We start from the raw sequence: 27,193 nt of genomic DNA, 5'->3' as shown, positions 1-27,193 counted from the left end.
CACCAAAATAAATAAATAAGTGGTCCGAAAAAAGTTAATGACAAAAAAAATACACATAACCTTCCTCAGGCAGTGTGTTTGTCCCGGGGACAGGAGACACCCCCTTGATGAGAAACTGTAAGAAATGATCGGGGAATCCCTCCGGAGTGGAGTCATGACGACTGGATCTGAATTATTTTGTTGTATTTGGTGGTTTGTGTTCCAGCTGTCGATCAGCAACTATATGTGACCTGCTCTATCGAAATCAGTCGCATTGACCCGAAGACACATTTTGAGTTGTATACACTGTTGGAAAGAGGAGATTCCTAGCTTTCTAATGATATCAAGATTGTTTTTGTACTCCAAATATTAAGCAAAATATGTCACATTATATAATGACTGTCACCGAGTCATCATTTTGAGAAAAAGGCCTTCAAAGTTTCCTCTTCTCTGGAATCCATCGATCTGATTGATTATTAGCGGAGCAAATGATCAAAATAGTCCGGAGGGAAAATATTTCCGTTTGGATTACTGGTCTGGGGGAAGCTCGCGAGTGTGTGTGTGTATGTGTGTTTGTGTGTTTGTGTTAGGGCTGTCAAGTTAACGCGTTAATAACGCGTTAACGCAAAAAAAAAATTAACGCCACTAATTATTTTAACGCGATTAACGCATGTGTATTTTTGTCCTCGGCCGCCGTAGTTTCAGAGCGCATCGAGTGTAAAATACCATCGACAAGCTGATGCTGACAGCCCCGCTCCTGCTGCCCGCTTGTGGCAGACCACACTTCCACGCTCACTGGCAGGCCCGGACTGGCCATCGGGAGGACCGGGAGGGAGTGTGTATGTGTGGCGCGACTCGCGCGAGCGAGGCACACCTTACGTGTTGTTGTTGTTAGCATCTGGTGCTAGCTAGCTGCGCTAACGGATATAAGGAGCTGTTTCAATGACATTTCGCCGACAACTGCGCCGAGCACTTGACTTTATGCAGGTAGCCAGACAGTGGGACATTGTACGAAAAGTCAGCACACTCAGCACGGATAGTGCGCGCAACATGATTGCAGCGTCCAGGCAGCTCCCATTCGAGCATATATGCCTTGAGCTGCACATAGCTCCAACGATCCATCACAGTGTCCACACACACACACACACACACACACACACACACACACACACACACACACACACACACACACACACACACACACTGTATTATTGTATGAGAGAGGTTCCAGGTTGAATTGAGGCGAATATTTGTAATGTTCAGAGGTTGTTGTGTTTAATATTCATGAGAATATTTGTCATTGTTCAAATGATAATAAACAAACATATAAAGCATATTTGTCCACTCATATGTTGATAAGAGTATTAAAAACTTGAAAGATATCCCTCTAAGGTACATTTAGAACAGATAAAAAATGTGCGATTAATTTGCGATTAATCGCGATTAACTATGGACAATCATGCGATTAATCGCGATTAAATATTTTAATCGACTGACAGCCCTAGTTTGTGTATTTTTACGTTTGTGTATATTGTGTTTGTTTCCCGGGGAAAACACTCACGAGAAACACCGGCTGTTGTTATGCTTGCTGTGACGTTAAATTACTCCGTTCTCCGCTTGTAAATATGCCGTTACAAGCTTCATAGTTGTATTTATCATCTAAATTTGCCGAAACAAGTTTAATATTCTGAAAGCCAAGACTTTGTTTAATTGAAATCAGATGAAAACAAACTGTAACGGACCCTGCCGTGTTATCTATGATTACTTATGCCTTACATTCATAATTTCAGCCGGAGGGAGGGGGAGCCGCGCTACGGAACAGCAGATTGCAAGTGAGAGGTGCCTGTCATCTTCCCTTCACAAGCTTCACAAATGTATTTATCGTGTGATTTTGGAAATAAAAGTTTCATATTCTGAAAGCCAAGACTTTGTTTATTTAAAATCAAACAACACACCCGAACCCCGAAAAAATAGTTTTTTACGCAAATCCATGTTTATTTTGAAATGAGCCGTTGCGACTTCCGACTGATTTCGATAGAGCGGGTCACATATATCCATAATCCACCAGTTAAAGGAAATACAACTAATGTGTTGTGTTATATTAGCTGTACAATTTACCACATATGGTGTTCTTAGTTTCCATACCTCATGTGTTTTACGAGCGACTTATCAAGTCTTGGCAAACGGCATAAAACACGATTAAACGTGATAGTATATAAAACCATGCTCGTATCTACAACCTATAGAAATGCAAAACGGCGTCAGTTTAGACGTTATTCTGTCCTCCTGCTTACCGCATCATTTATGAGAAAACATTTCATAACATTAACACAACATATTCGAGGTGGTTTTAAATAACATCCGTATTTATTTATTTCCCCAAGTTATGTTTTTGTGTGCACTGAGGAGTCTCAAAAAGGCGTTTGTTTAATCATTTTAAGATTGGCTTTAAATTAATCAATGTTTGAAAATGAATTATTCATATTTGATAAATGAGAGGTAACATTTTATTTATGGTATTATTTCCACATATTTCTCTCCATTCTTCCTTCTGCCAATGGTGTCGCAGTTTCTCGTCTCTCCTGTTTGTGTGCTTAGTGCGTACGCATGGGTTAGAGTTTGCGTGGAGGACCGCACATTTTCCCATCAAGTTAGAATTTTATAAATCGCAAACATTGCGTAGAAACTGGCGTACGCCATTTTTTGAGCGTATATCCCTTTATAAATGAGGCCCCAGGGGAGCACAGGTTCAAACCCCACTGCAGTCAGGATGTCGTTGTGTCCCTGGGCAAGACACTTCACCCCAAATTGCCTACACCTGGGACAGTTAATTTTGTATTATTGTGATTATATATATATGCCACTGTTATTAATACTGACACCTAACTTTGCACTAAGGTGTGTCTGCTGCTGAGCCTACCTATTGTTATTATATATATATATATATATATATATTGCCACTGTTATTATATTGTTTTGATACTACTGACACTTATTGATCTGCTGCTGATAAATAAAAGAGAACCTACATGCACGGCACTAGCATCATGACTGTCTTTGTTTAAACCAGCAGCAGTGCAGCGGTACACAGACTAACCTGTGTGTGTGTAACGTAGTTCTTCAGGTGTGTATGCTTAACATGTATGTATTTATCACAGTAAAGATGGTATACAAAAGCTTTTTAAAGAGCTTTCAACCTCATCCCATTGTCTTTAACACACATTTAACATAATATACTCATATTAATATACAAATATACAGTATAAGTACTGTTTTGATACTGATATTTAATCTTTGCACTAAGGTGTGTCTGCACTATTGTAATTGTGTCTGTTGACTGGTAAATAAAAGAGAGAACCAAATGCACTGTACAAAAGATCAGCTTTATTGTCAATTTACAATTTCCATGCTGTTCAGATGCCTCTCCCCAACGTTGCTTCCAGGCGAATACAGAGGAGTTGAAAAGAGCCCTTGGACATTCGGAAATCTTTGATCCACTGCACATTGGTGTACGTTGGCACCACCTCCCACCAGGCCGATGTTCTATTGTTCACCGAGAGCGCGGGACACGACGCGTTCCATAGTATTTGCATATCTGGAACACATACAAAGACACAAATTAGCCCTACATAACTCCATAAATCCTACATTAGATAGTATTAATGTGATTTTGACATTTCTATTGCATTTTAATGGTCGATCTGTATTTGTATTTGTGGCTGAGTTATTGGCTTAAATAACTTAGTTACGAAGCTGTATAACACGACCGCCAAAACGTCAACTCCATACCGTGTCTGAGGTCGGAAGGTAAACAGAAGCATACAGCGGAAGCGGAAGTTTTTTTTCTTCTTCTTCTCTCGGTTTTTTGGCGAATTGCAACTTTAAGGTGCATACCGCCACCTACTGTACTCGCCGTGAAGTTGTTTGCGGCCTGCCAGTAAACCCAAAGCAGAAGAAGAAGAAGTGACGTCAGCGGCTCATTTGCCTAATCCACCCCCAGGAACTCATTTTGGTGTGAACGCGATCTGCTTTAGTTCATCAGAACTAAAAGAGCTCTCATGAACTAAAGTTCTCATGAACTACTGTGGGAAAAGTACTTGGTGTGAACGCCCCTATTGTGAGTTCCCTGACACACCGCACATATTTATGCAGGGTTCGAGTTATGTGGGAGCCAATGGGAGCCCAGCTCCCATAAGGAGGGGTCTGAGCTCCTATGAAAGCAGTGAAATCATACATCTGTGGGCAGTGCTTGAATTGGGCCGGTACTCACCGGTACGCAGTACCGGCACTTCTGATTTTTACCCATGTGATACCGGCACTTCTTACTGAGTACCGGCAAGATGCCGGTACTCAGCCGTCGGCGGCACGTCATGACGCATGACAACAAATATGCCCAGCGTACCTAGATGCGTCATGAGCCGGCGGCATCTAGGTACGCTGGGCATATTTGTCCGAAAAGACAGCGGTTGTCGCCGGACAAGGAGCCGACTGCAAATACAGAAAATGCTGTGCCTGTGTTAGAAATTGTGTCTGACGGGGAGCCTTCTCTGGTCGAGCCTCCTGCTCCAAGTTCTGCATCCCATAAACCACCGTCTGGATTCCCCTGTGTCCTCCCTGGCAGCTCCATTGATTCCCTCTCTCCTTTCCTGCTGAAAGATGAGTGTACTCAGGGACGAGGAGTCATTTAACCAGCCGCCAGTGGGAGTCAGGCTTTACTTTCTTTTATATCCATAAAGAAAAAGTAAATCTGTTTACAGTTCTGTTTCATATGGATGTTGAGAGGTATCCATGTATCTCTTCATTTTGCTCTCAAAGTGCACCAGATTGATGCATTTAACTTCAATATTTAAAAAAAAATCTTCCCGGGGGAGCTGGCCCCCGGACCCCCCTAGAGGGGGTCAGGTCCACTCCCCACTTATAAAAATAGCACTTTACCACTGCACCCCCTCTAATCTCAGATGCACCCTGAGTCATTTTGTTTAAGTACAGTGAGCCTTTCTAAAATATACAGTAAAGAGACAAACCCACCAGTATTAGGATATACTATGACTTTGAGCCAAATACTTGTTTTTGAGCTGTATAAATAAATTGACTTGAAACAGTTGCTGATTTAGAGTACTGGCACCTTTTTTATTCCAATTCAAGCACTGTCTGTGGGGGTCACTAATACATTAACAACCATTATTTTAATCACAAATGATGCATGTGTCAATGTTAACGAGGTAAATAGGCTAAAACAAAAACATGTTTTCCAAAAGAACTACGCATTGTATTCTCTCTTGAATGACAATATGCCTGCACTTCACCTCCAAGGTATGCAATAAATTATTGCGCAATCTATGCCTGTGAACGTGCTGCGCAAGCCGAGATGTGTTATGTGGTGTCCACATGGATGATGCTATGCGACTAGCCATGTTTAGGAAAGTAAACACAGCTGTCCAATGAGGGCTACAGGATATCAGTAAGCATAATAAGGAGGTTGACAAAAACAGGCACTAAAATAATAGACTGTATCAAGTGCTGTGTGCCTTTGAGCTAGCCCTGCGTTGTAATATGACATATGTTTTGAGTTTGTGTATAAGTTTGCTTACATTTTGGTAGAGCCCCCCCTGGAGAAAAATGCACCAGGTGGTAACTCTGATGCTAAGGTCCTGTCAGTAATAAACAAGCAAGTCCAAATCTCTGTTTTGACCATGACACTGAAGGTTCTGACGTCAGTAATTGGGGTGTTAAAGTGAATAGAATTCTGGCCAACAGGTACATTAGGAAGATTTTAACAATCATGAAAAATGAACAACCTGAATATGACTATTACCTCCCATAGGCTTTGATACAATAAACTTTACTCCACTTAAAGATATCTGTTCTGGACGCAGTCCTGTTGTCCAACAGATGATTAAAAAAAGTATATACTTCATATTAAAGGATAAAAGACAATAAGTCGGCCCAGACCCTAGGGGTTTTTAAATCTACTCTTAAGACACACTTGTTCTCCCTGGCCTTTTAGTTAGAGCGGAGCACGACTCCTGACTTTTCCCTGTGTTTTCTTTTTAAATATCTGTTGTAATTTATTGTCTTTTATTGTGCTTATAGAAATGTGTTTTTATGTGATTGTAGTTATTACATGTACAGCACTTTGGCCCGACCAAAAATCGCTTTTAAATGTGCTCTATAAATAAACCTTGATTTGATTTGATTTGATAACATTAACACATGGCTTCCATCATTAATTAATTCATGAATGTAGAGAAAAGTTGGACAACAACAAATTGAGGTACACTTTTAGCATTCAGTTTGTTTTTATTTATATTCAACAATCATTAGTCACCCTTCCATCAGCATAGTCTGAGTTATGTTATCCAAAGCTTCCTCCTAGGATTGCATACAAATGTCCACACCAAGCTGACCTGCACAAATTCTACACTGTGATACGATACATGTAAAGCAGAAGGAGGAAACAGTGGAAGACCAGTTTTAATGTGGGACGCATATTGTATCATTGTTTTTCCAAAAAGCACACATTTCAGATATGTGCTGTAGTTTAACAGCTGTTAGACATTGCAGCAGTAAACGTAGCTAATTAACAAAGTTAACTGGTGTGAAAGTACATAAAATGTATCTTTGATAAAAAAAAGTATTTGTATATCGTACTGGAATCCTTGAAGTCCCGAGGATCAGACTTCACTCTTTAAGCTGCAAAATTAAATTTTAAAAGAAAGTCAGTCACTGTGAAATCTTACAGTCTACAATAGTTGTTTTGCTTGTTTTGGTTTAAGGTTATGCATGTATAAAAGATTTCTGTAAAATAGACTGTATTTCTGCTGTATGTAAACACAGATTGTTACCTGAAACACAAGGGTGTGTGTATTCTGTCTCAGCCTGGTCACCTGAGAGGAATGAAGGAAAAAGAAGCAGAAGATAAGGAGACAATAATCTATCCAAGTACTACATAATTTAAAAAAAATACTATTCTGAGAATGTTCTGGAGCAGAGTGTATCAGTGTGGGCTGTAGTCTCTGTTAAGGGTTCGTAAGGATTTACTTGGCTGATAGTAGTCATAGATCTTGACCACGGCTGGCTTCATGTTCTGCACTGGGATCTCCTGTCTGAGATCCAAGCTGTGGTTGATAGGTATGTCTTTTGGTAACTGTTGGGATAAAAATAAACAAAACCATGAATAACAAATGTGAAGGGCATCATCTGTTGCTGCTCGCTGAGGATAGGATTTCTCTCACCTCCCGTATGTACACCAGAACATGATCCTCCTTTTGTTCAACGCGATCCACCAGCAGGGCTCCTTTGAGCTGTGAGGAGATGGTAATCAGCCGGGTGGCTCAACAACAGATGAAGATGTTTTAACTTCGAGCTAAAGGTGAAAGTTACTGAAATAACTCACCCTCTTCAAAGATTCTTGGTCTGGGACAAATCCAGAGAGTGCTTTGATATCCAGTATCACCATGTTTGTGCTGTTCTCCTTTCCACTAAATCTGTAAGGCAAGTGCGGTTAAAAAACATTTCTCCCATGTCCATCCTCCAGCAGTTACATAATTCATGCTGGAAAATGCAGAGCATTGTTTCTCAGAAATGTCAGTGTTCTTCTTTCCCGTGAATCTGCTTGTTGATAACTTACCGGGACTGAAGATTCAGAGTGAGTTTGGTGTTTTTGCTGGTGCAGTCAAACTCTGTTCTTACATTGACACTGAGGGTCGTTGCGTCAGTAGGAGTTGGGATGTTATAGTGTTGAGAAATCTGGAAAACACAAGGAGAACACTATTCATAAAGAGTGAACCTGAATCTCGAGATTGCCTTTGCTTTTAATATATGATGTTGCTTTCTTTTTTTGGGACCTAGGTGGAAGGTAAGTTTGTATACCTGCAACGCCACGTGGAAAAGACTGTTGGCTGCTATGTGCACGGAAACTTTGAAGGGACCTTTGTTTGGACTCCCAAAGTAACAGGAGTTAAATACAAGTGGCTGAAATTCATTTCTACGGTAGAAATGAATTTCAGTCACTTGTATTTAACTCCTGTATTTAACTGTGTTGAGCGATGAGGCTGCTAACATTACGATACAGTTTAATCAGCAGTTTTTGTTGTGGTGTATGTATTTCAGAGAAACAGGTAAATCTGCATGACCACTGACCTGCATTGCAGCACATGCAGTGCCCTTCACCTCCAGGCTGAACTTTCCTGTCACGTCCTGCAGCAGCTTCTCCTGGTAGAGCAGTTTGTTGTTCTGGTTCACATCAAATGTCAGAGTGTCACTGGGAGACTGGACTGTCACCGAGCTTGAACCTCCTGGACTGAACACCAGAGCGGAGTAGAGAGCCAGAGCCTGAAGAGCCACCACTGTGTCCTACAACACAGATACACAAATATGAAATACTGTGTGCACCTACAGTAGTGCTAATGTAAAGTTTTATTATTTTTGGTTTATACATACAGTAGATTTCATATGTAGGAGTTCAAAAATTGGTTCATGTCGCTTTTTGGTGAAAACTAATTCTATCTTTATTATATGATTTTGAATGCTTCACTTGAACTGAAGGATTTAGTATTCCTGTTGAGCAGATTTCTTTTAGCTTATACAGGTATTTTGGAAATATATGGTTTTCACAAGAAAGTGATGGTTAAGAATGGTTAAGCTTGTTAGGTCAGATCAAAGTCCCATATGTACATTTCAATTTAAATTAACTTTTTTTGTTCATCATTTTGATCAGGGTAGCTTATATGTTTAACTGTAAGTCCAGCTGTAAGCAGTGTGTGCTTTACCTGTGTGGAGGAGAAACCTCCGTAATAGTTCTGCTGGCCCGCCAGCCATCTAACGATGCCAGCAGCATAGCCCAAGTCTTCAGTAGTGGGAGAGGCACCACTGAGTTTGGCCAGCATCACGTAGGAGCTTATCTCCACAGACAAAGAGGCTGATTTTTCTGATGCTGTCTGCGACCAGTGAAGGAAACCTCCTGAATCAGCCATCCACAAACAGACAAACAGATACAAGGTAAGCTAGACCCACAGTAGTGAATCCAGAAAGATATTTTTAAGAAAAATGACTCACCATTTTGTATTCCAACAGTGTCTAGGTGATTGAGAAGGTGAGCACGGGTCTCCATGTCGCCTGCCAGGGTGAAGACGTACGCCAGCAAAGCTGTGGTGTAGGTGTTACTGAGGTCACTGATGGACTCTTTGAGGCAAGACAGGCTCTTGTTCACCACAGGATCCTAGATCAGATTCAAATAACACAATTTTTAACAGTCAGCATGTCAAACCTGATTTAATCTATCAAAGCACCAAGTTTATTCTAGTTCATGATGCATTAACACATTTCTATATAAAGGAAAAAAAACGTGAATGCAGGTGATAATATTAACAAACATCAGAAAGTAAGGGCTCAGCAAGTCTTTACCAATACGACAAACCTGAATAATGAAAGGGAGAAAATACAACTTGCATCGACCAGAATGAACCAACAAATATCATTGTTTAAAGACGCCTACAATCATAAAATGTACCCAAGTTCCTAAATATATTAATAAAGACAGTCCAGTGGTCTTATGTCCCAAAACTATTTTTAGCAAGTCTTTCATTTATATTAGAGGTCTGAGCAGCTGGAAGGAGGTGCAACATTGGCAGATGACCAGCTTGGCGAGTTGCCTTCAAACTACTTTGCCATTAATAAACTTAATTGTTAGACTGAAAATAATATTTAAAAAATACCACCATAATCAATTTTAAAGCCCAATCCGGCAACAAATACTTGGGCGGAAAACGCTTTGTTGTACTCACTTCCACAGATGTTTTCATCTCCAAGAAGGCAGCAGTGATGTAGGCACTGAGAGTCACTTCATCAGATACACCACCCTGTAGAGAACAACCATCACACACACACACGCACACACACACACACACACACACACGCACACACACACACACACACACACACACACACACACACACACACACACACACACACACACACACACACAGCACATCTAATTTAAGTACTGCTTACGAGCAGTGTACAGATGTCAATACACATTTTGTGAAACCGGTCCCTAGGTTGGCATTAGTTACTACTGAGCCATGTTTGAAAGTCCTGATGGTGTATTTGCATTTAAATAGAGGTACAACAACATGTGGTTTAGTGAAAACAAAAATGTATAACATTCTTATGTTTCAGTTATTAACAGGTATTTTCATGAGAAGAAGGACTTTGATTACCTTCATTCTGTTGTTAAACAGCTTTCCTGACTGTTCAAAACAGCCATTTCCTCGTTGTTTCCTTTGGAGCCAAATCTTAGACTCTTCCATCTTTGCTGGGTCGATGTAGACAAAAGACTGTGCTTTGGCAAATGATCTCACCACAAAAGCAGTCAGCCTGAGGATATTAAAACAAAGTTATATATGACTGACATAATTAAACAACTAAAGATCATGATCTGTGTAATGTCTCAAGATCATCACAACAATATACAAATCATACGACTCTATTTTATGCATTAATTAGAAAGACTTGAACTTGCGTGTGTTCACATAGCACATTAGTGGTTTTATTGTGAAGAACTTATGAGTAATAAAATAAAATGTCTAAGTACTTCTACATCATCTACTCTGTTAGCACTAGTGGTAAACTGTATGTCTTGGTGTGACATGGTAAATATTGCACAGCATGTACATATCATTATTTGGGTTGATGATCGATCAGTAGTTTTCTCACCAAGTGTTCCCAGTTCCTATTCCAAATGTGCTGTATGCACCATCATCATGTTTGTAGTTCAGCTGTCTCTGGTAGCCTGTATCACAAAAGTAACACGTGTCAAATTACAAAAGGGTTTTGCTAAATGAATGAATGAAGTAACACTTTAACGCTTGTGATCAACCTGGAAACCTTAAAGTGATTAAAATAAAGAACGCAAATTAATCACATTACCAAGTTTGACCGAAACTTCCTCTCATATTTTCAGCGCGGATGTTTACCATTAGCAGGGAAAAGGCAGAAAAAAGGGATGAATCGGCACAGGCTACATAATCATGCAACACTCTTTCTGATACTGGTTGCATTTTTGTGTGCCAGTGTGTTACTCATGCTACATTTGACATATTTGACCAGAGACTCACCACTGGTCAGGAAGTTGGTAGCCTTGTCCTTGATGGCTTGGGTCAGCTGCTGAGTGTTTTTCAGGTACTGGAGGATGTAGATGTTGGGGGCCAGGAGCGCCATGTTCTGCTCACCACATCCATACGGCATCCGCAGCAGCCCATCCAGGTTGTTTAGAGCCCTGCCCAGAATGTCACCTGCACAAAAACAATGAAGCTAAGACTCGAAAATGTAACTCAAAATACAACAAAAACAACTCAACAGAAATGAATGTATTACCCAAGACTGATAGCGAAGCTCGGGCAGATCCAAGAATGACATTCTCAGGCAGCTGTATTTTTATTTCCTCTTTCAAAGCCTCTCCTGTGTGAAGACAAGATACAGTCAAACAAAGATAGATTTCACGGATGGTTAATGGATCATCGATTGAAACAGGACTGAGAATAAGAATTAGGTGTTCTTCCATCAGGGTGATAAAATGTATTTAAATAATGACCTTATATGAATCTGTGACTCATTGACAAATAAGTTAAGTGCTAGAAGGTAGTGAATGAATCTATTATATGTGACTGACCTGCTCTATCAAAACCAGTCACATGGACCCTGAAACACATTTTGAATTATATACAATGTTGGAAGAAGGAGATTCTTTGCTTTCTGTTATATCCTTATTCTTTTTGTTCTCAAACAATCAGAACAAATATCCCCACGAGATGCTGAGTGTGATCAAGACAAAATTATGAGAAAAAGGCCTTCAAAGTTTGCAGTATCTTTTTAGCCATAGTTTTTAGTTAGTTAGCTTTTTTAAGTGATATTTTTCTTATGGCATAATATTTTTGCTGGCCCCCCCTCAAAACCACCACTCGATTAGATATGATTTGTTTGTCCATAAAAAAGCTTGTCAGCAGGCCGTCCCTCTACTAATGTTCAATCAGCGGCTTATTGTTCACTGAGATTCATCTGTGTGTTGTGTGTATTTTCTGAGGCAACACACAACACACAGCGCCTGTTGTAATGCCTCTGCACAAGGTTTTGGACATAAATCCATGATTAACTCGGTATTCGCCAGACTGATTTCGATAGAGGGTCACATATTCTTGATGTGAAATCTCCTAACTTATCATAATTGATTGTTATTGTTCTGAACAAACTGACCTTTTGGGCAGAGCAGCCAGTTGTAGGTCTTGGACATCTCAGTTCCTTCAGCCTGAAAGGAAAATATATAATGTGAGTTCCAGAGTTTCTTTCTTGTTAATGGATGAACTTATACTTTATCATTTTGTTTAAAGGTCCTGACCTTGACTATGAGAGAACGTTTGACCACATCGATACGACCCCTTTCTGGCACGCTCACAATCTCATTGTCACATGAAGCTTGGGATGCCACAGCCTCAGCAGTCACTGACACATTCATAACCCCTTCAAGAGATCAACAAACAAAATGTGAAACTTGATCAAGAATTGTGTTTTTATGAATTATCGTGTATAAACATTCTGTCACTAAGGTGGATCTTAATGATGTCACAAAGGTAAAAAAAGGTTTAATCTACCTTGGCACACTTTAACATTTCACATCAGTAGAAAGATCTTCTCTTACCTAAAGCTGAGGGGGCCATGGTCCAGCTGAGGGTCTTGCGCTCTCCACCACACAAACAGGATGTGTACTGGTCACCAGAGAGGGGGATAAGGGTGTAATCTAAGGAGGGGGTTGGAGCCACAGTAACCTGTTCAAGAGAGACAGAAATATATTTTAGAAAATGTAGATTTATAGCAAAAGCAAACAAAAGAGTGGTGCCTTTTATTTAGCTCTCAACTAAATGAGAAAAATCACAAACAATAAACTCTTCTGAGTAGACTTCAGCCTCCTTACCATCTTCATCCTTGATGACATAAGCGCAGCCTTTGACTCAATCAACAATTCCATCCTCCTCTCACACCATCGATATAACTGCCTTCTCCTGTTTTACATCCTTTCGCTACACTAAAATACGTAAATAACTGCCATTCCCCCACTGCCCAACTCCCTCATGGTGTCCCCCAGGGTTCAGTCCTCGCTCCCCTCATTTTTGTCCTGTATATCCTTCCCCTAGGAAGCATCCTCCGTCAACATGGCATCTATATCCACTGCTATACCGATGATTCTCATCTCTACCTCTCCTCCAGGACCATGACACCCACCACCTACTCAACCCTCATGGCCTGTCTTTCGGATCCTAAATCATCGATGCCAAAAAAACTGCCCAAATTCCCTCACCCACTATGCCCAGTCATTTGCACTAAACATCTCATTCTCATCGCCCCATGCACAACTATTGCATCATCTTCATCCCCACCTTCTCATTCCTACCATATGCCAACCACATCAGCAAAATTGCTTTTTTTCCATCTGAAGAACATTGCTGTTCTTCTTACACTCTCTATCCTTGCCCTCATCATTACCAGACAAGACTTCTTCATTAGAATACTCTAAGTGTTCACCAAACAAGATCACCAATGAGTTGGGTCAATGAGTATGGGACTAAAGCCTTGGTTACAAGGACAACCAAAATCCCTTTTTGGCATATCCAGATTGTATCCAGATTGACTTCAGAAAGTCTAGACAACAACAAAAAGCTATTTGGAGATGTTTCGACCTATAATACAGATTTCTAAAAATGGGGCACAGTGACAATGTAAAAACCATACAGCAAAAAGAGCTGAGCAGTATCCATTCCGCTACTGGCTATCAACGGTATGATGCACAAATAAATTGTCCGTTGACATTTTGAGGGGAGGATCTGTACAGGCAAAGCTGGAAAGAACCTACCGGAACAAGACAGTTTATCAAGAGACAGAATATTTTCTGTGCTCGGACTTCACAAGTTCAATGTTTGAAGGGTGAAATGTTGGACCTTTTCTCATGCTTCCTTATAGAAAGCAGCTACCTTTTACTTGCACCAAAGTCGTTACCACAGTGCAATACAAGTAAGTAAATACAGTGAAGGCATTATGAAACCATAAACTGCATAAATATTGGGTGCATTTACATAACATTTCTTACATTTTCACCAAATAATGCATTGTATTGCACCTGCTTAGCATGTTAGCAACTATTATGAGCATGCTGACGTAAATATGTAGGTATGTGGAAATATAAGTTACCATGATGCAGCTGGTCAGGTAGTTGAAGACGGTTGCCTTCAGTTCAAAGTGCTCCCCTCGGATGATGGAGTAGGGCAGGCTGAGCTCGAGGAAGAAGGGCTGGAAGACCGTGATCTCTTTACGAGGAGCCAAGCCAAAACCTTGAGAGGACAAACAGAATGCCTCCGTCTCCCAGGTGGTGATGGTGTCTGGGACTGTGACGGACACATCCTTCGTTCCAGACTTTCTGGATCAGCAGAAGCACACAAACAGATTCCGTGACCTTGAGAAATATACTTAAATACTAACTTACATACGTGAAATTGTTTAATTTCCTTGATTTTTGAGATCTCAAAAACTCAGAAATGATTACTTGGTTCAGTCTTGCTAAATCAATTCTGGCAATATTCTAAATAAAGAACCATAACCCTAAAAATGATGCACACTAGCCCAAAATATTTCCGCACATACCGTCATTATAAAAGAAACGTCTCTAAAATGATGAATATACGTTTCATAGAATCACAAATACCCTTTAATTTCCCTTCAAGCCAACATGTTAAACACGACTAGATGAGCAGCGTCATTAAGGGATTTTCTTGCTATTCATGTGTGCTGGGAGTCTGGTCTACATATATATCTGGTTTAAATGAATACATTTACTCAATTCATGACCCTTAGAACTCTTTATGGCATATTCTTACCCAACTTCCAACAGATCCCATATCCAGGTCTCAGGGAAGAAAGTTCGAACGGTCTCAATTGGTGAATCATCAGGAGAATTGCTTCCACCAAACGCTGACTCAGATTGCCTTTCCATACTGGCTACCACAGGACTATCATAACTTATACCTAAAAAAATCAAAAAAGGAATCCAACAAAAGCAGGAGAAAACATTGACATGGTAACCTGTTTGATTGCTGGTAAATGTTAAGTATGTGTCACTCAATAGAACAAGAAAAGCAATTACCATAGCTATTGCCCTGGTGGTATTCTCTTCCTCTGTACTTGAGGCATGTCGGCACTCTGATAACCAGGTTTGTTGCCATCTTCATACCTACATTCTAAATACATGAATACAGGAATCACTGAAAAGTTTATAAAAAATGGGCTACAGCAACATATATTGCTATATTAAACATCATTGTTTGTGGAGTTAGTACCTGGAAAACTGTATGAGCATCATCTCTCTGGTTTCCATCGGGAAATGGCATAGCGTATCTTCTGGGTCTCACAAGCAAGCATTCTACACGATCTTCAACATTATATGGAACATGTGTTGCTTTTCTGACAGGCAACAAGTTGAATATCTGAGAAGAAAGGTATGGTTCACCACTATATTCTTACAAGAGTTTTATTGTTTTTATGACCATCTGACAATTGAGAAACTGCGGATTACTGAGATGCATTTAACCCTTATGTTGTGTTCGGGTCTCCCGTGACCCGTTTCAAATGAAAATGATATAATAACTACGCTCTAGTTTTTTTTTTACGGAACAAGGCTTCATGATATCCTCCACAACAGCTGTATAAACACTACAAAACTGATTTTGACAATTTTAGCCAAGTCTGAAGGTTTCTAAAAAAAAAGTGTATCATCTGGTGTTCGGGTCTGGGAAGACCCAGCAGCATTGTTGGGGGTGACTCTGGGTCCAATTTGGCCCAATCAAGATTCATCATTGACTTTAGAAACCCCACCCCCACCCCCTTCATCCACTGTAACAATAATTTGAAACTTTTTTTGGGGAGATTGTATTATAATATTAGTCTATTATAGTCAGATAACGTAATGATCCACTGTCTTCACTATAGTGAATATAATGTGCATTGAATCACATTATTAAATATGTGGTGTAATGTTTTTTGGAGCCATAAAATGCAATTACAACAGGATTGTATGGTTATGAATGCATAATAAGTTACTTATGATGTAGTTAAAACAATATTGGATGATAGTCATTGTTTTTGAGTGTTTTGGACTGAGATAAATCATGGGTCAAAATTGACCCGCGAACACCATGAACGGTAACAGCTTTTGAACACAACACAAGGGTTAACAGAATGTTGGTAACAATATGTAACTGGTAGAAGAATAGAATAAAGAATGATTGACCACCATACAAGGAAATATCAGAAAAATCTTGAACCTCTGCATGACGAATGCAAATTAAGGAAAATAAAATGCTGAGGTAACATTAACTTTGTATCTATTTGTGGTTGATTCTAGCAGGTACCTTGTCTGCATCCAGAGTTTTCCCTGGCTCCTTGATGAGGACGCTCTGGTCGACAGCGCTGACACCACACAGAGAGTCTGGCAGGGCCTTCACCTTCAGGATGGTCTGCTCTCCGGGGACGGCCGAGGATGGAGAGAACTCCAGCGACACCTTACATATAAAAAAAAAAAAACATCTCACCTGAGACTTTAGTGGCGGATGAGAACCTCAAATGTTTTGAATTTGGCAAAAATGTGTAGTTTACCTACTTTTCTCCGTGCTCTGGTTCTGAGGGGAATGGCCCCATGCCAGAGCCGCACATAGCAACATTACCAGCATTTTCTCTTTAGTGGACTGACATGGTCCTGCCAACGCTTAATAAATTACATATATTTTCTTTTAAGTGGTTCCATGGCCAGTTCAGAGCATGTGCCTGATTGCAAATCAGTTTTTCCACTGCAACTACGCCAGCTCTCGGCCTTTGAAACTGGTTCATATTTCTGACCAACAATCTGCTGTGCTGGAACCGAGAACCACATCCATGTGGCTATGCCACGCTTACATCATCTATGTAATATAAGATACAAGTGTTTGTAGTGCTATGTTGCCAAACATTGTGCATTAAAACTGAACAAAAATAATGATTCATGGGGATATATGCATCAGGGGACCTTGCTTGTGTGACAGACAGCAAATTACTACTTTCCAGTGGCAGCTGCCCCAAGCAAACAAGGGCAAAATGCCTGTGGAGTACAAGCGGTGTACCACTCCAGCGGTCGAAAAATTGCTGCAAAATTATAGTAGCAAACTATTGAAAACATAATTCTGGAGATGAGCTTGAGAAATTATTCTTCAATTCAATCTGGCTTCGTAAAAATAACAGCAACATGGTCAGGGTCGGATTGGGACACTTCATTTTACCGGGAAATTATGAGGTAGAGCTCGACGCTCGTGAATTGTCAACAGGGGGGGGGGGGGGGGGGCGAGCTCGATGCTCATGAACTGTCAACGGGGGGGGTGGAGCAAACGGAGCCGGCCGGCAATGTCCCGCTGACGTCCAGCCGTTCTGTGATACACACAAATGGCCAGTCCGCCGCTGTGTACATTTGCAGCACACCAATGCCAGCTAGCGGCCCACTAAAGGCAGCGGCCCACCAAAGGCAACGGCCCACCAAAGGCAGCGGCCCACCGGGAAAAGTCCCAACTCTCCCGATGGCCAATCCGAGCCTGAACTTGGGCATGGGTGGGTTTTCAGGTTTTGTTGATATTGTCACTCCCCAATCCCTGCTCTGCTAAGGTTATTGGCTTTCTTTTGGGAAGTGACAAGGTGGTGGGCTGGATGCCAGAAGTCAATGCTGCACTTATTATACATAACAATCCATTCCTTGTAAATTGGCTGAACTTAACACTGATTTTCACGCCATGGCTTTGGAGAAACATAATTTCTTTACCCACAAAATGAACTATCTTTTGTCTTGTGTGTAAATATAGCAAGGACTGCACCTGGATTATAATTCCTTAATAGTGCTTAATAAGATTTAAGGTAATCGTTGTAAAGAGATATTTGCATATGAGCGCAGAAGGATTATGCTTTTAGTCCAGTTCACAGTCCATTTGAAGACCGTTTGTAACCTAGTAATATTGACAAATCAGGTTTGAGCAATTTGTTAGTCGAACAGACTTTGGCAGGTGGAAGAGTCCGCATGGATAACAAAAGAGGTGTTGCAAAATGGGCCTAAAGAGTTATAACCAATGGTTTTGAGATTGTTAACTTGATAGCTAGTGTGATATTTTTAATTTCTCCAAAAAATGACTTTGATTGTACACTTGCATCTGAAAATAACAGAAACTTCTGAAACTGACCTTGTTACTGAAGCATTTCTCAATGGAGAAGTCGGCGCTGTTGGCGATCACAGTCTCACTGGGGAGGATGGCGTAAATTATAACCTGGATGTCTGGAGCCATGTCTGGAGACACTGTCAGCTTAAAGGACACCTGGCCCTCATTCACTGAAACACAACCAAACTGTTATGAACCACAATCATCAATCATATGATTTTTTTGGCAATGCTTATTAAAAGGGAGATTTTTAAGATGTCATTCTTTACTCACCTGATTGATCTTCCACATCAATGCGGTTATCTCCTTGCATGACAATGGCACCTCTAGATAAGACCTGGGGAATTTCAGAAAATTGTCACAAAGAACTATAGATTTGTACCACAAAGCATGGCTGTCAGTGTTAGCTCTGACTTGAACAAACCAACTCCAACTATGTGCTTAAGCGGCAGGAAAGGAGGGGTTTGTTAAAAACAGCCAATCAAATGGAGCATCAACATATCCAGATCAGCATTTATTAGATTTGCTATGAATTATTGATTCATGCAGTAATGAAATGTATAAAAAGAGGAACTCAGCTGATTATACTCAACTGGAAAACAACTCTACTAACGGGTGTAAGGACTTGGGGTCAGGGTTGAATGTGTTCCTTTCAGCCAGCACTCGGTTGTGAAGGTCATTATTAAAACAAAAAATTAATTTTTTACTTACGAGATACATCATATCCACTGAGCCCTTGGCCTCTCCAACCACAGTGTATTGGATAAAGATTTCTTCTTCTTTGTCACATGGAAGTGGTTTATCCTTCTTCTTCACCTCCAGGAAGCTGACAGTTTTAGTATCGGGAGAAGAGACTTGGACCAACGAAACTATTTGATCTCCAGTCTCGTAATGTGCCGCTCTATAAGGAGCGTAACCCATTGTTGGTGTGTTGCTTAGCTAGACAACAGAAAAAACGATGTTAACATTGGTTGGGATAGAAGAAAGCTACATGTTGTACCACTTCGGCCAGTTGCTCTATATTGAAAAATTGATTTTCGGTTGTTTTATGCTGTGACAGACAACATGTTGGATACAAGATGGTTATTTTCCTATTTACCTGGATATGGATGTCCCCATTTAGGTTAGCTGTGCTGAATGAGAAAGGGGCAACACCATTGCTGTCAGTGGTAAGATTCTGCAACCAACGTGCTGACCACCTTTCACCCTCAAAAAGATACACCGGCATGTCAGCAATGGGTGTATTGTTGTAATAAACTGCTTTAACCTGTTGTAAAGAAAAAAGTTATATTACTGAGAAGGCATTTCAGAACAATTTGGTTGCATGACCCTGAAGAAGTGAACTCACTTTTCCCTCCACAATGGATCCTTGTTCATAAATCTTGGGTGTGTCAGTGAAGGACAGCTTTCCAACAACATATGAAATATCCATAGACTTCGCTTGTTGGTGTGAAATACCTGTAGAAGGATGCTCCATATTAAATACATGAATTCTATATTGTTTAAATTAGATATATTCATCAAGAGCAGGATCAAATTATGAAGAAATAGATCAAAATACTTGCCTGTGCCCTCCTCTTCCACTTTGGCACTGAGTTTTAACTGATCTCGCAACACTTTTTGTGCAACTTTTGTGAAAGTTGACATTGAGAAGATAAAATTGGCACAGCCTTTCTTGTTCGTCTAAAAAGCACAAAAATATAGATGAAATACAATCAAATACATTCTGGATTGTGTTTCTACTTCAACCCAAGCCCCCAGGAAGTGTGCTGGCCGTTGAAGCACATTTAGTACACACAGTAGTGGCCAAATGGTGGTACTACACTTATGTTCTAGTCCACGACATAATGAAGGCCTCCGCCCACTTAACGGTAAAAACAAGGCATCGGCGCCAAGCAGAAAAACAGTATTTTACTTCCTCTACAAAAAAAGGACAGTAAAAGAAACAATCTAATTCAGAAATCAAAGTGTAAGTGCTAGCTTGCTGCCTGCCACTCGTTCACTGGCAGACTGACCAGACATCGTTCCCCTGTTGATTTATATCAACGCCCAACAAATCGACGCCGTTCATCAATCTCCAATTACATTGTTTAATTATTTGCTTGTCTGAACATAATATCTGCGCTCCTTGTCGATAAAAAAAGGCGCAGTATTATAGTTTTTATGATGTGATCGGCGAAGACTTCAGAATCTGTATTTAGCGCCAGTCAAATGATAGTGAGTGTTTTCACCCAAAAAGGGGCATGGCCTTGCGTAGAGGGAAAGTACCCAGATGTGTTGCTCTCATCTATTGACTTACATTGGGAAAAAGACATTTTCAAATTGTCGTACAATTAATTACCCAGTACGAACACTTTTATAGCCTCTATATAAAGGGTCTTAAAGTTGTAAATGTGCTAAAAGACGAATCTAGAGTTATTTTCCTTCTGCATTCATTTGACTGAGTCAAAAGCTGGATATCAGAGGCGGGGCTTAAGAAATATCAAGTGCGCATGCTCTATGTCTATGGGACCAAGAACAGATTTTTTTTGTTTTTTAATCGACAATAGTTCCATTTTGGGCCACTGAGCGCCACTGAGGAAATCTTGTAGGAATGAACGGGCTAGCTTCAGACGCTGTATCCAGTTCTCTTTATATCCATGCATTAAGAAGGAAACTCCATTTGCTGGTGACGTTTGTGAAATGCAGCTCCCAAGATAATCAGTTAGCTTGAGTTCACTCTTTTTACAATGAAACTACTATATCCATTGTGATGAATCAGTTGATATGCTCATACATTTGTACACTACACTGACAACGTAGATGACAATATATCTAGTCCAATGTAGTGTTACAGTAATACAGCGCGTTTCCACTGCAGCGCGGAGCTCGCTTTATGCGTGCCGAGCCGTGCGGGGCCCGTTTTTGGTTGCGTTTCCACTTGGCCTAGTACCGGCTAGCGGGTCCTAATTCACAGTTTTTCTGGCCCCATAAAATCGTGGTTCTAGGGCCAGGAACAACCAGGCTGAGTCGGGCTGAGTTTGCTAAACTAGAGAGAGAATCGCTGGCAAGGGGGCTACAACTACAACAAGATGAACATATTTGACCGTGATTTAATTGTAATACACGTTTCAAAATTATGCCGAAGTAACAACATACTGATACCGGTTAGTAAAAACCATGAATTAATGCTTTGACAAGTCTGCAGACAGACGGCAGGCGAAAAACCTTTTAAAATGCGTGTTGTCTAAATGGAGATTGGCTAAGCTAACGCAGTGTATGCTCCGACCGTCCACACTCACAACAACGGCCTATACAGACATAAATAAACCAGCGACTGTATTCGCCATGACACAGACAGTCTGTGGTTTGTACTTGTTTAAGTTTTGTCTAGTTTCTGAACAGATATGAGGAGCTGTGAGCTCTGAGGGCTAACAGCTAACGGCTGATGTTGGTTTTGTGTTTCGCATTGAAGATGATGTCACGGCTCCGCCTACACTGCGTTACTATAGATACTACCCCAGTTCTTAAACTGTAATGGAAATGCGCCATAAAGTGAGCCAGTCCTAACAAGGCCTAACGAGGCCTAGCCATACCGAGCGAGGCCGTGTGGTGGAAGTGTGCACGGTATGTCATGTTTGAATAATACAACTTAATACAATATATAAACATTCTGTAGGAGGTAGATATGTAAGGTCTACCTTTATGTGCACATTTTAGACGGACATGAGACTGTCGCCTCAGCAACTGTACCTGCTTTGTTTCCTCGTAGCATGGGTCGGATATTTCAGGGACTCCCTCTGGATTTTCCGGGGTGGATACTAAGCTTCTTACAATGTAGCTATTAAAATGTCTGCATATCTCTAGGTTAACACTGCCTGGCACAGGCTGTCCATATGTATACCTAATTAGGTTGATAAGAAAACTGTGTTTAGAAAAGACCCATTCACTCACCAAGCTGGAACTATTCAAGAGCAAATGAGCGAAGAGCTTTTACTTACGTTGCACAAACTTCCGCTTTGATTTCTTCCTGATCGATACTTACTTCGTCAGATGCAGTTAATTTAACATCAAATTTAGGCAAAACTGTGGACAAAATAGGATCATTAGCATTCTTGCTTCATTACTAATGGATTGTAATGGATGGCTTAAAACAATACCTTACCATATTTCTCCACTTTGAAGCTGTGATATATTTTATTAGACCCAGTCGACACAGTAACTTGGTAGGATCCTTCACGAGCCTCGGGGTTCAAGGCGTAAGAAAGCTGCAATATTTTACTATCAGATGTTTCATTAAGCCACTGTCCAATCTTGTTCCTGTTAGCATCCTATACAAAAAAGGGTAAATTGGAACAACATTCAGGATTTAAGATTCAAAGGTTTTATGTCATCTACAGGGTCAGCTACAGTGGCAATGAAAATCTTAATTCCCCGGCTCCTCCAACAATGCAACATAAATATGTATATAAGACATAAAACACTTAAATAATAAAAATTATGCAAGAAAAAACTGAATAGAAATGACAAAATTAGAATGTTGATTGTTTACTCTTTTCATTCAAACAAGATGGCAGAGGAATTGTACTTGTTGATTCTCAGAGTGAAAAGCGGGTAAAGTAAAGATGTTTGTTAGATATATACGATACTGTATGCGCAGGTATTCAAACTAAAAATACAGGAAATTAGCCTCATGTTGTCTTTCAATTACAATAAAGGTAGTTTGAAATTGTAAGTGGAGCTTTGTTCACACTACATTTTATTGATATATGGAGGATATATGCACTTCAGTTATATCTTTGAGCTTACAGGTCACACATTGATTGTCTAAAAGACAAATCAGTAAACTCGACCATCTTGCTTTAAAGTGTTCCTAAATAATCAAACTTGTCACCTTCAGACTATATTACCAGTTCATGTATATTATTTCTATATTTATTCATGTATATTTGTATTCTTACCTCAATTTCGATGGTATTATACTGCAAAAAGGAAAAATAATTGTTAAAGGGTCAGCTGGTTTGTACTGTTTTCATCATTCAGTGTTCAAAGACAGTCACAGTAATAGTTTCACTGTCATTACCAATTCAAATAGGATTATGCGGAACAAAATGTTCCAAATGTGGCACAAATAAAAACCCGCACATTTAACGTAATCACTAAAAATGTGTTTCATGAAAGAGATATTAGGAAAGATTTTTCAAACACTCACCATCTGTTGGGCGGGTCTCATCTTGGTGTCCAGTGAGATTACTCTGAATTTCACTGATTAAAAAAAGCAGAAAGATTACATGAAGCTTTTACAGCTCTCCTACAACAGTGTTTCACATCCTAAAAGGGTTGTGAAACTGATCTTCTGTCAACTCAGAACATTATGTAATGAACTTGAAATGTACAATTAAGAATAGTAGATCATTTTCTTTTGACATGTACAGTATTTCCTCTGTCTGGCAACATGTCTAATTATAATCAGTAAAAAAACAATTTCCCAAAAAGTAAACCTCCCTTTTCGGCTAACGGTATAAAACTAGCTATTAGAATTAACGTGTTATATTACTGTGATATCCAGAATGTGGGGACGCATACTTTATTATATATGCCAACATAACATTTTTAGTGCTAAACACATGTTTTATATAAGCTAATGTTTCCTTGTTAACATTCTTTTTTTCATATTTCTGTTAAGTTATCCTTTTTACGGGAGAGGAGTAGGGACATATTTTTTGTTTTGGACAGATCTAAAAAAAAAATCACATGTGGCCCTTATCCTCTTCTTTTTCCATGTATGCAACCAAAATGATTTTCATGTTAAGCTAAGTTAGGGAAATGTGACAATGACACTTTACCAGACTCACATGTTGTCTCTGGGCTTCAGTGACTTTTACCCATACTGTGTGTTCTTATACTGGGGCACATATACATTTTCTTCGCAAATATGGTAGTACGGTATTGGGTAAATGTAACACTCACTCTTCTGCTAGCACTCCAACACATTGTACGTGACAGGCTAAGGGGCGGGACATCTCTTATACAAATGAATTGTTTACCCCTTGCTGCATGCTATTGATTGTAAAGGGGAACCCGGGTACCAACAGTTAACAACATCATAGATCATTCGCTCAACGTTACCTGTTTGCCCAGGGAGGTAGATTGGTTTATCTGTTTGGATAAACGTCATTGGTTGATAGCTTCGGATCATGACTTTCCTGACTTCTTTTGAGTAAAATGTGTCGCCTCGTACTTCCACCTGGAACTTCTGCACCACTTCATCTTCCACTGAAGGAGTCTGTGACAGAAAATATTATGTAGACACAAAGGGAGCCTTCACACGATTGAATTGTACGTGTTGCAATGATAATAAAGGAATTATATTATATTATATTTTGTACTATTCTACCTCTTACTGAGAAAAGATGTATGAGAACTTAACTTACTTGATCTCACTTGATCTTTGAAAAAAGCTAATAGCAAAAATGTATTCTGTGTTACAAAAGCGTTAGTCATTTAAGCCCATTGTAGCTTTTTATATAGTGTGAAAAACAAATCTGTGAGTGTGTGTCAGTGTGTATGTATAACTGTATGAAGGATGAAAGCTAATTTAGACTCCACAACAAAACATTTAGCATTTTAAAGACAGCCTTTTTACATTGTACAAATGAATCAAATCTGGAAAGCTGACCGTGAACTGAGTGCAGATATGAAAGTCTTCACTGGACGTCTGCTGGATGAGGGTTGTATTCGTCTGTGCCGACATCAGAGTGACGGTCATCACCAGAGTCTCGTTGGGCTGCAGGAGACTCGCACAGAATTTGGTCTCAGCTCCAGCTTCAAGAACTGCAGGAATGGCTACCATGTACTGCCTACAGCCACATAAACACACACACACAGATATCTCACTGATTCTGAGATGGATAAGCTCTCTAGACTTATGAAGAAAGTCTTTAACCAACACTCATTTTCGAATCAGACAGTACTTACGGTCCTGCCACTGCTGGACCCACACACATCCAGCTCAAGAAGACACACAGTGTCCGCCCCCATATCTGAATCCCTGGACGACCCATGACTGACTGCAATGATCCTGAGTCAGCGTGTGTTAAATAGCCCCTGATAGAGAAACCCACCCCTGCTTCTTACACACAACAAAACCACCCACTCAACCACACACACACACACACACACACACACACACACACACACACACACACACACACACACACACACACACACACACACACACACACACACACACACACACACACACACACACACACACACACACACACACACACACACACACACACACACACACACACACACAGTGTGTAGTTGAGTTCTGCAATACTGCCCTTTAACCAGCCGGGCTGTTTGATTTTGTCTAGGGCCAAAGTAGACCATTTACAGTCAGCAAACATTTGTGAACTGATGAAGTCAATACTGGTCATGAGTTACAGCCCACACAATTTGCTTAGTGTCTAAAATGAGGCAACAATAAAAACTAAACTTTTGTATCTTAGGAACTGGACCCGCATATGAGAGCATTAAGGGTATTTAAGGTGATTTACGGTGTTACTGTAAGGACACAAAAATAAATGTCTTTGATTGTCACACTTCAGTTATATCTTTGACCTGCAAACAGTAAATACAATGGGAGTGAATTATCGGCGGTAACAGTCATGACCAACAGCAATTATTTCTTACTTGAAGCTCAGCTGAAACCATGTAAGGTATAAATATAATAACAAAGGTATTGGAGTCATCAGAGTGAAATTACCTACACTTCTGCACCCCTTTCGAAATTGTAATAATGTAACAGTACATTTAAACACAAGACAAATGCATATGTTTATATGCTCAAGAGAACCTCAGGCCGTAGTGCAGAAAAGGCCTGAGACCTGATGAGGTCAGAGACCATAATTGCGACACTCAGGTGGTGGGGTAGTCGGAACTTTCATTCTTTGATCAGTATCAAATGTTTACAGTAAACCTACACCAGGGCTTTGCAACCTTTACTATCACAAGAGCCATTTGGCCCCCTTTACCACAAAAAAAAAAGTGTCAACTCTTATGAATATGAGATAAGAATACATTGGCATGTGGAGGCATGTCTTGCTTGGAGATTAAACAAAAAAATACATATTTTGATTCCTCCCCATATGTTGAATATACATGTACATAAAATAAAAACTGACTGACATATACGTGCAGCCTAATAGGGTATAAAGAGTAAATATAAAAAGTAGGCCAGTATGTTTTTAATTAATACTTTAAACCATTTCAGTATGCCTACATTCCCTCACGTACAGCAATCACCTATATGTCTGTTCCGTATAACAGTGCTGTGTGTTTAATATAATTTACATTAAACTCATCACAGAGTATGCTGGAGCTGAAATGTTGCCATTTTAATGACCCTGTTCTTTACGGTTTTTAAAGAGATAAGTCTTATTTATGAAAAATTTCACGTTTCTCCGGCTTTGAACATATTTCCAAACCTTATTATCTCGCAAGCAGCCAAAAAACAATCAGCAGTTGTTGAGTTTAAAGACTTGATCGACTTCCTGAAAATATATTTGCTCCGCTTAGCTTTCACAGGTCCGAATTCAATTCAATAATTCTTTTTTGGATTCATGCAAGATTAGTTTAGCAACGCCAAGGGCTGTAACTCAGGATAAGCCACCTGCAGTATCACCTCGAACTACAAGAGGAGTTACATTAGTCCAAAAACTAATTAATATAGCATTTTTTTCTTCTATATTGTTATAAGTTATCTAAAGAGATGCAGGTTGCCGACCGATGACCAATAGGATGATTTTTTTAACGCTGTGATCACCTGACGTTTGTACAAGCAAAACATTTATTTAAACCATGGTCTTAGTAGATGGTAATATTGAGAAAGAACTTTATGATTTGTGCTACCCTCTTGTTTGCGTGTACGGGGGTGGGAAAGAGCTCCCAGTACAAAG

General features: G+C 40.0%; 1 protein-coding gene and 1 pseudogene across 1 annotated transcript; both read right to left on the bottom strand.

Annotated features, from left to right (window-relative positions):
• Window positions 1–4,351, bottom strand: part of LOC117468989 — a 59,914-nt pseudogene extending 55,563 nt beyond the window's left edge.
• Window positions 4,352–6,255: 1,904 nt separating this feature from the next.
• LOC117468933 (alpha-2-macroglobulin-like) lies at window positions 6,256–25,345 on the bottom strand. The gene is made up of 36 exons (XM_034113308.1): window positions 25,206–25,345; window positions 24,907–25,087; window positions 24,357–24,513; window positions 23,440–23,492; window positions 23,189–23,209; window positions 22,393–22,558; window positions 22,229–22,313; window positions 21,981–22,131; window positions 19,814–19,931; window positions 19,597–19,706; window positions 19,348–19,515; window positions 18,960–19,187; window positions 18,522–18,585; window positions 18,273–18,418; window positions 16,431–16,580; window positions 15,360–15,506; window positions 15,167–15,260; window positions 14,901–15,048; window positions 14,218–14,443; window positions 12,674–12,800; window positions 12,374–12,495; window positions 12,232–12,283; window positions 11,356–11,439; window positions 11,097–11,273; window positions 10,696–10,771; window positions 10,200–10,356; window positions 9,765–9,839; window positions 9,037–9,199; window positions 8,751–8,941; window positions 8,122–8,334; window positions 7,610–7,728; window positions 7,376–7,466; window positions 7,215–7,283; window positions 7,021–7,126; window positions 6,825–6,866; window positions 6,256–6,672 (listed from the first exon to the last, which is right to left on the bottom strand). Exons 1-36 carry the CDS (start codon window positions 25,289–25,291, stop codon window positions 6,668–6,670), a joined length of 4,368 nt encoding a protein of 1,455 aa, XP_033969199.1. The 5' UTR covers window positions 25,292–25,345; the 3' UTR covers window positions 6,256–6,667.
• Between the last annotated feature and the right edge of the window lie 1,848 nt (window positions 25,346–27,193).

This window comes from Trematomus bernacchii, unplaced genomic scaffold (genome assembly GCF_902827165.1).
Source record: "Trematomus bernacchii unplaced genomic scaffold, fTreBer1.1, whole genome shotgun sequence".
Lineage (NCBI taxonomy): Eukaryota > Metazoa > Chordata > Actinopteri > Perciformes > Nototheniidae > Trematomus > Trematomus bernacchii.
Note: the sequence above shows the minus strand (reverse complement) of the source record. Positions and strands in the feature narration are given on the sequence as shown.

What these genes read in the sequence shown, in the direction of transcription:
- LOC117468933 (XM_034113308.1), bottom strand. Translation starts at nt 25,291, where the DNA reads ATGGGTCGTCCAGGGATTCAGATATGGGGGCGGACACTGTGTGTCTTC. An exon ending in TGATGTGGAAGATCAATCAG is followed by an intron (nt 18,419 to 18,521) that starts GTGAGTAAAGAA and finishes GTTGTGTTTCAG; the next exon opens with TGAATGAGGGCCAGGTGTCC. An exon ending in AGATGAAAACATCTGTGGAA is followed by an intron (nt 9,200 to 9,764) that starts GTGAGTACAACA and finishes AATCTGATCTAG; the next exon opens with GATCCTGTGGTGAACAAGAG.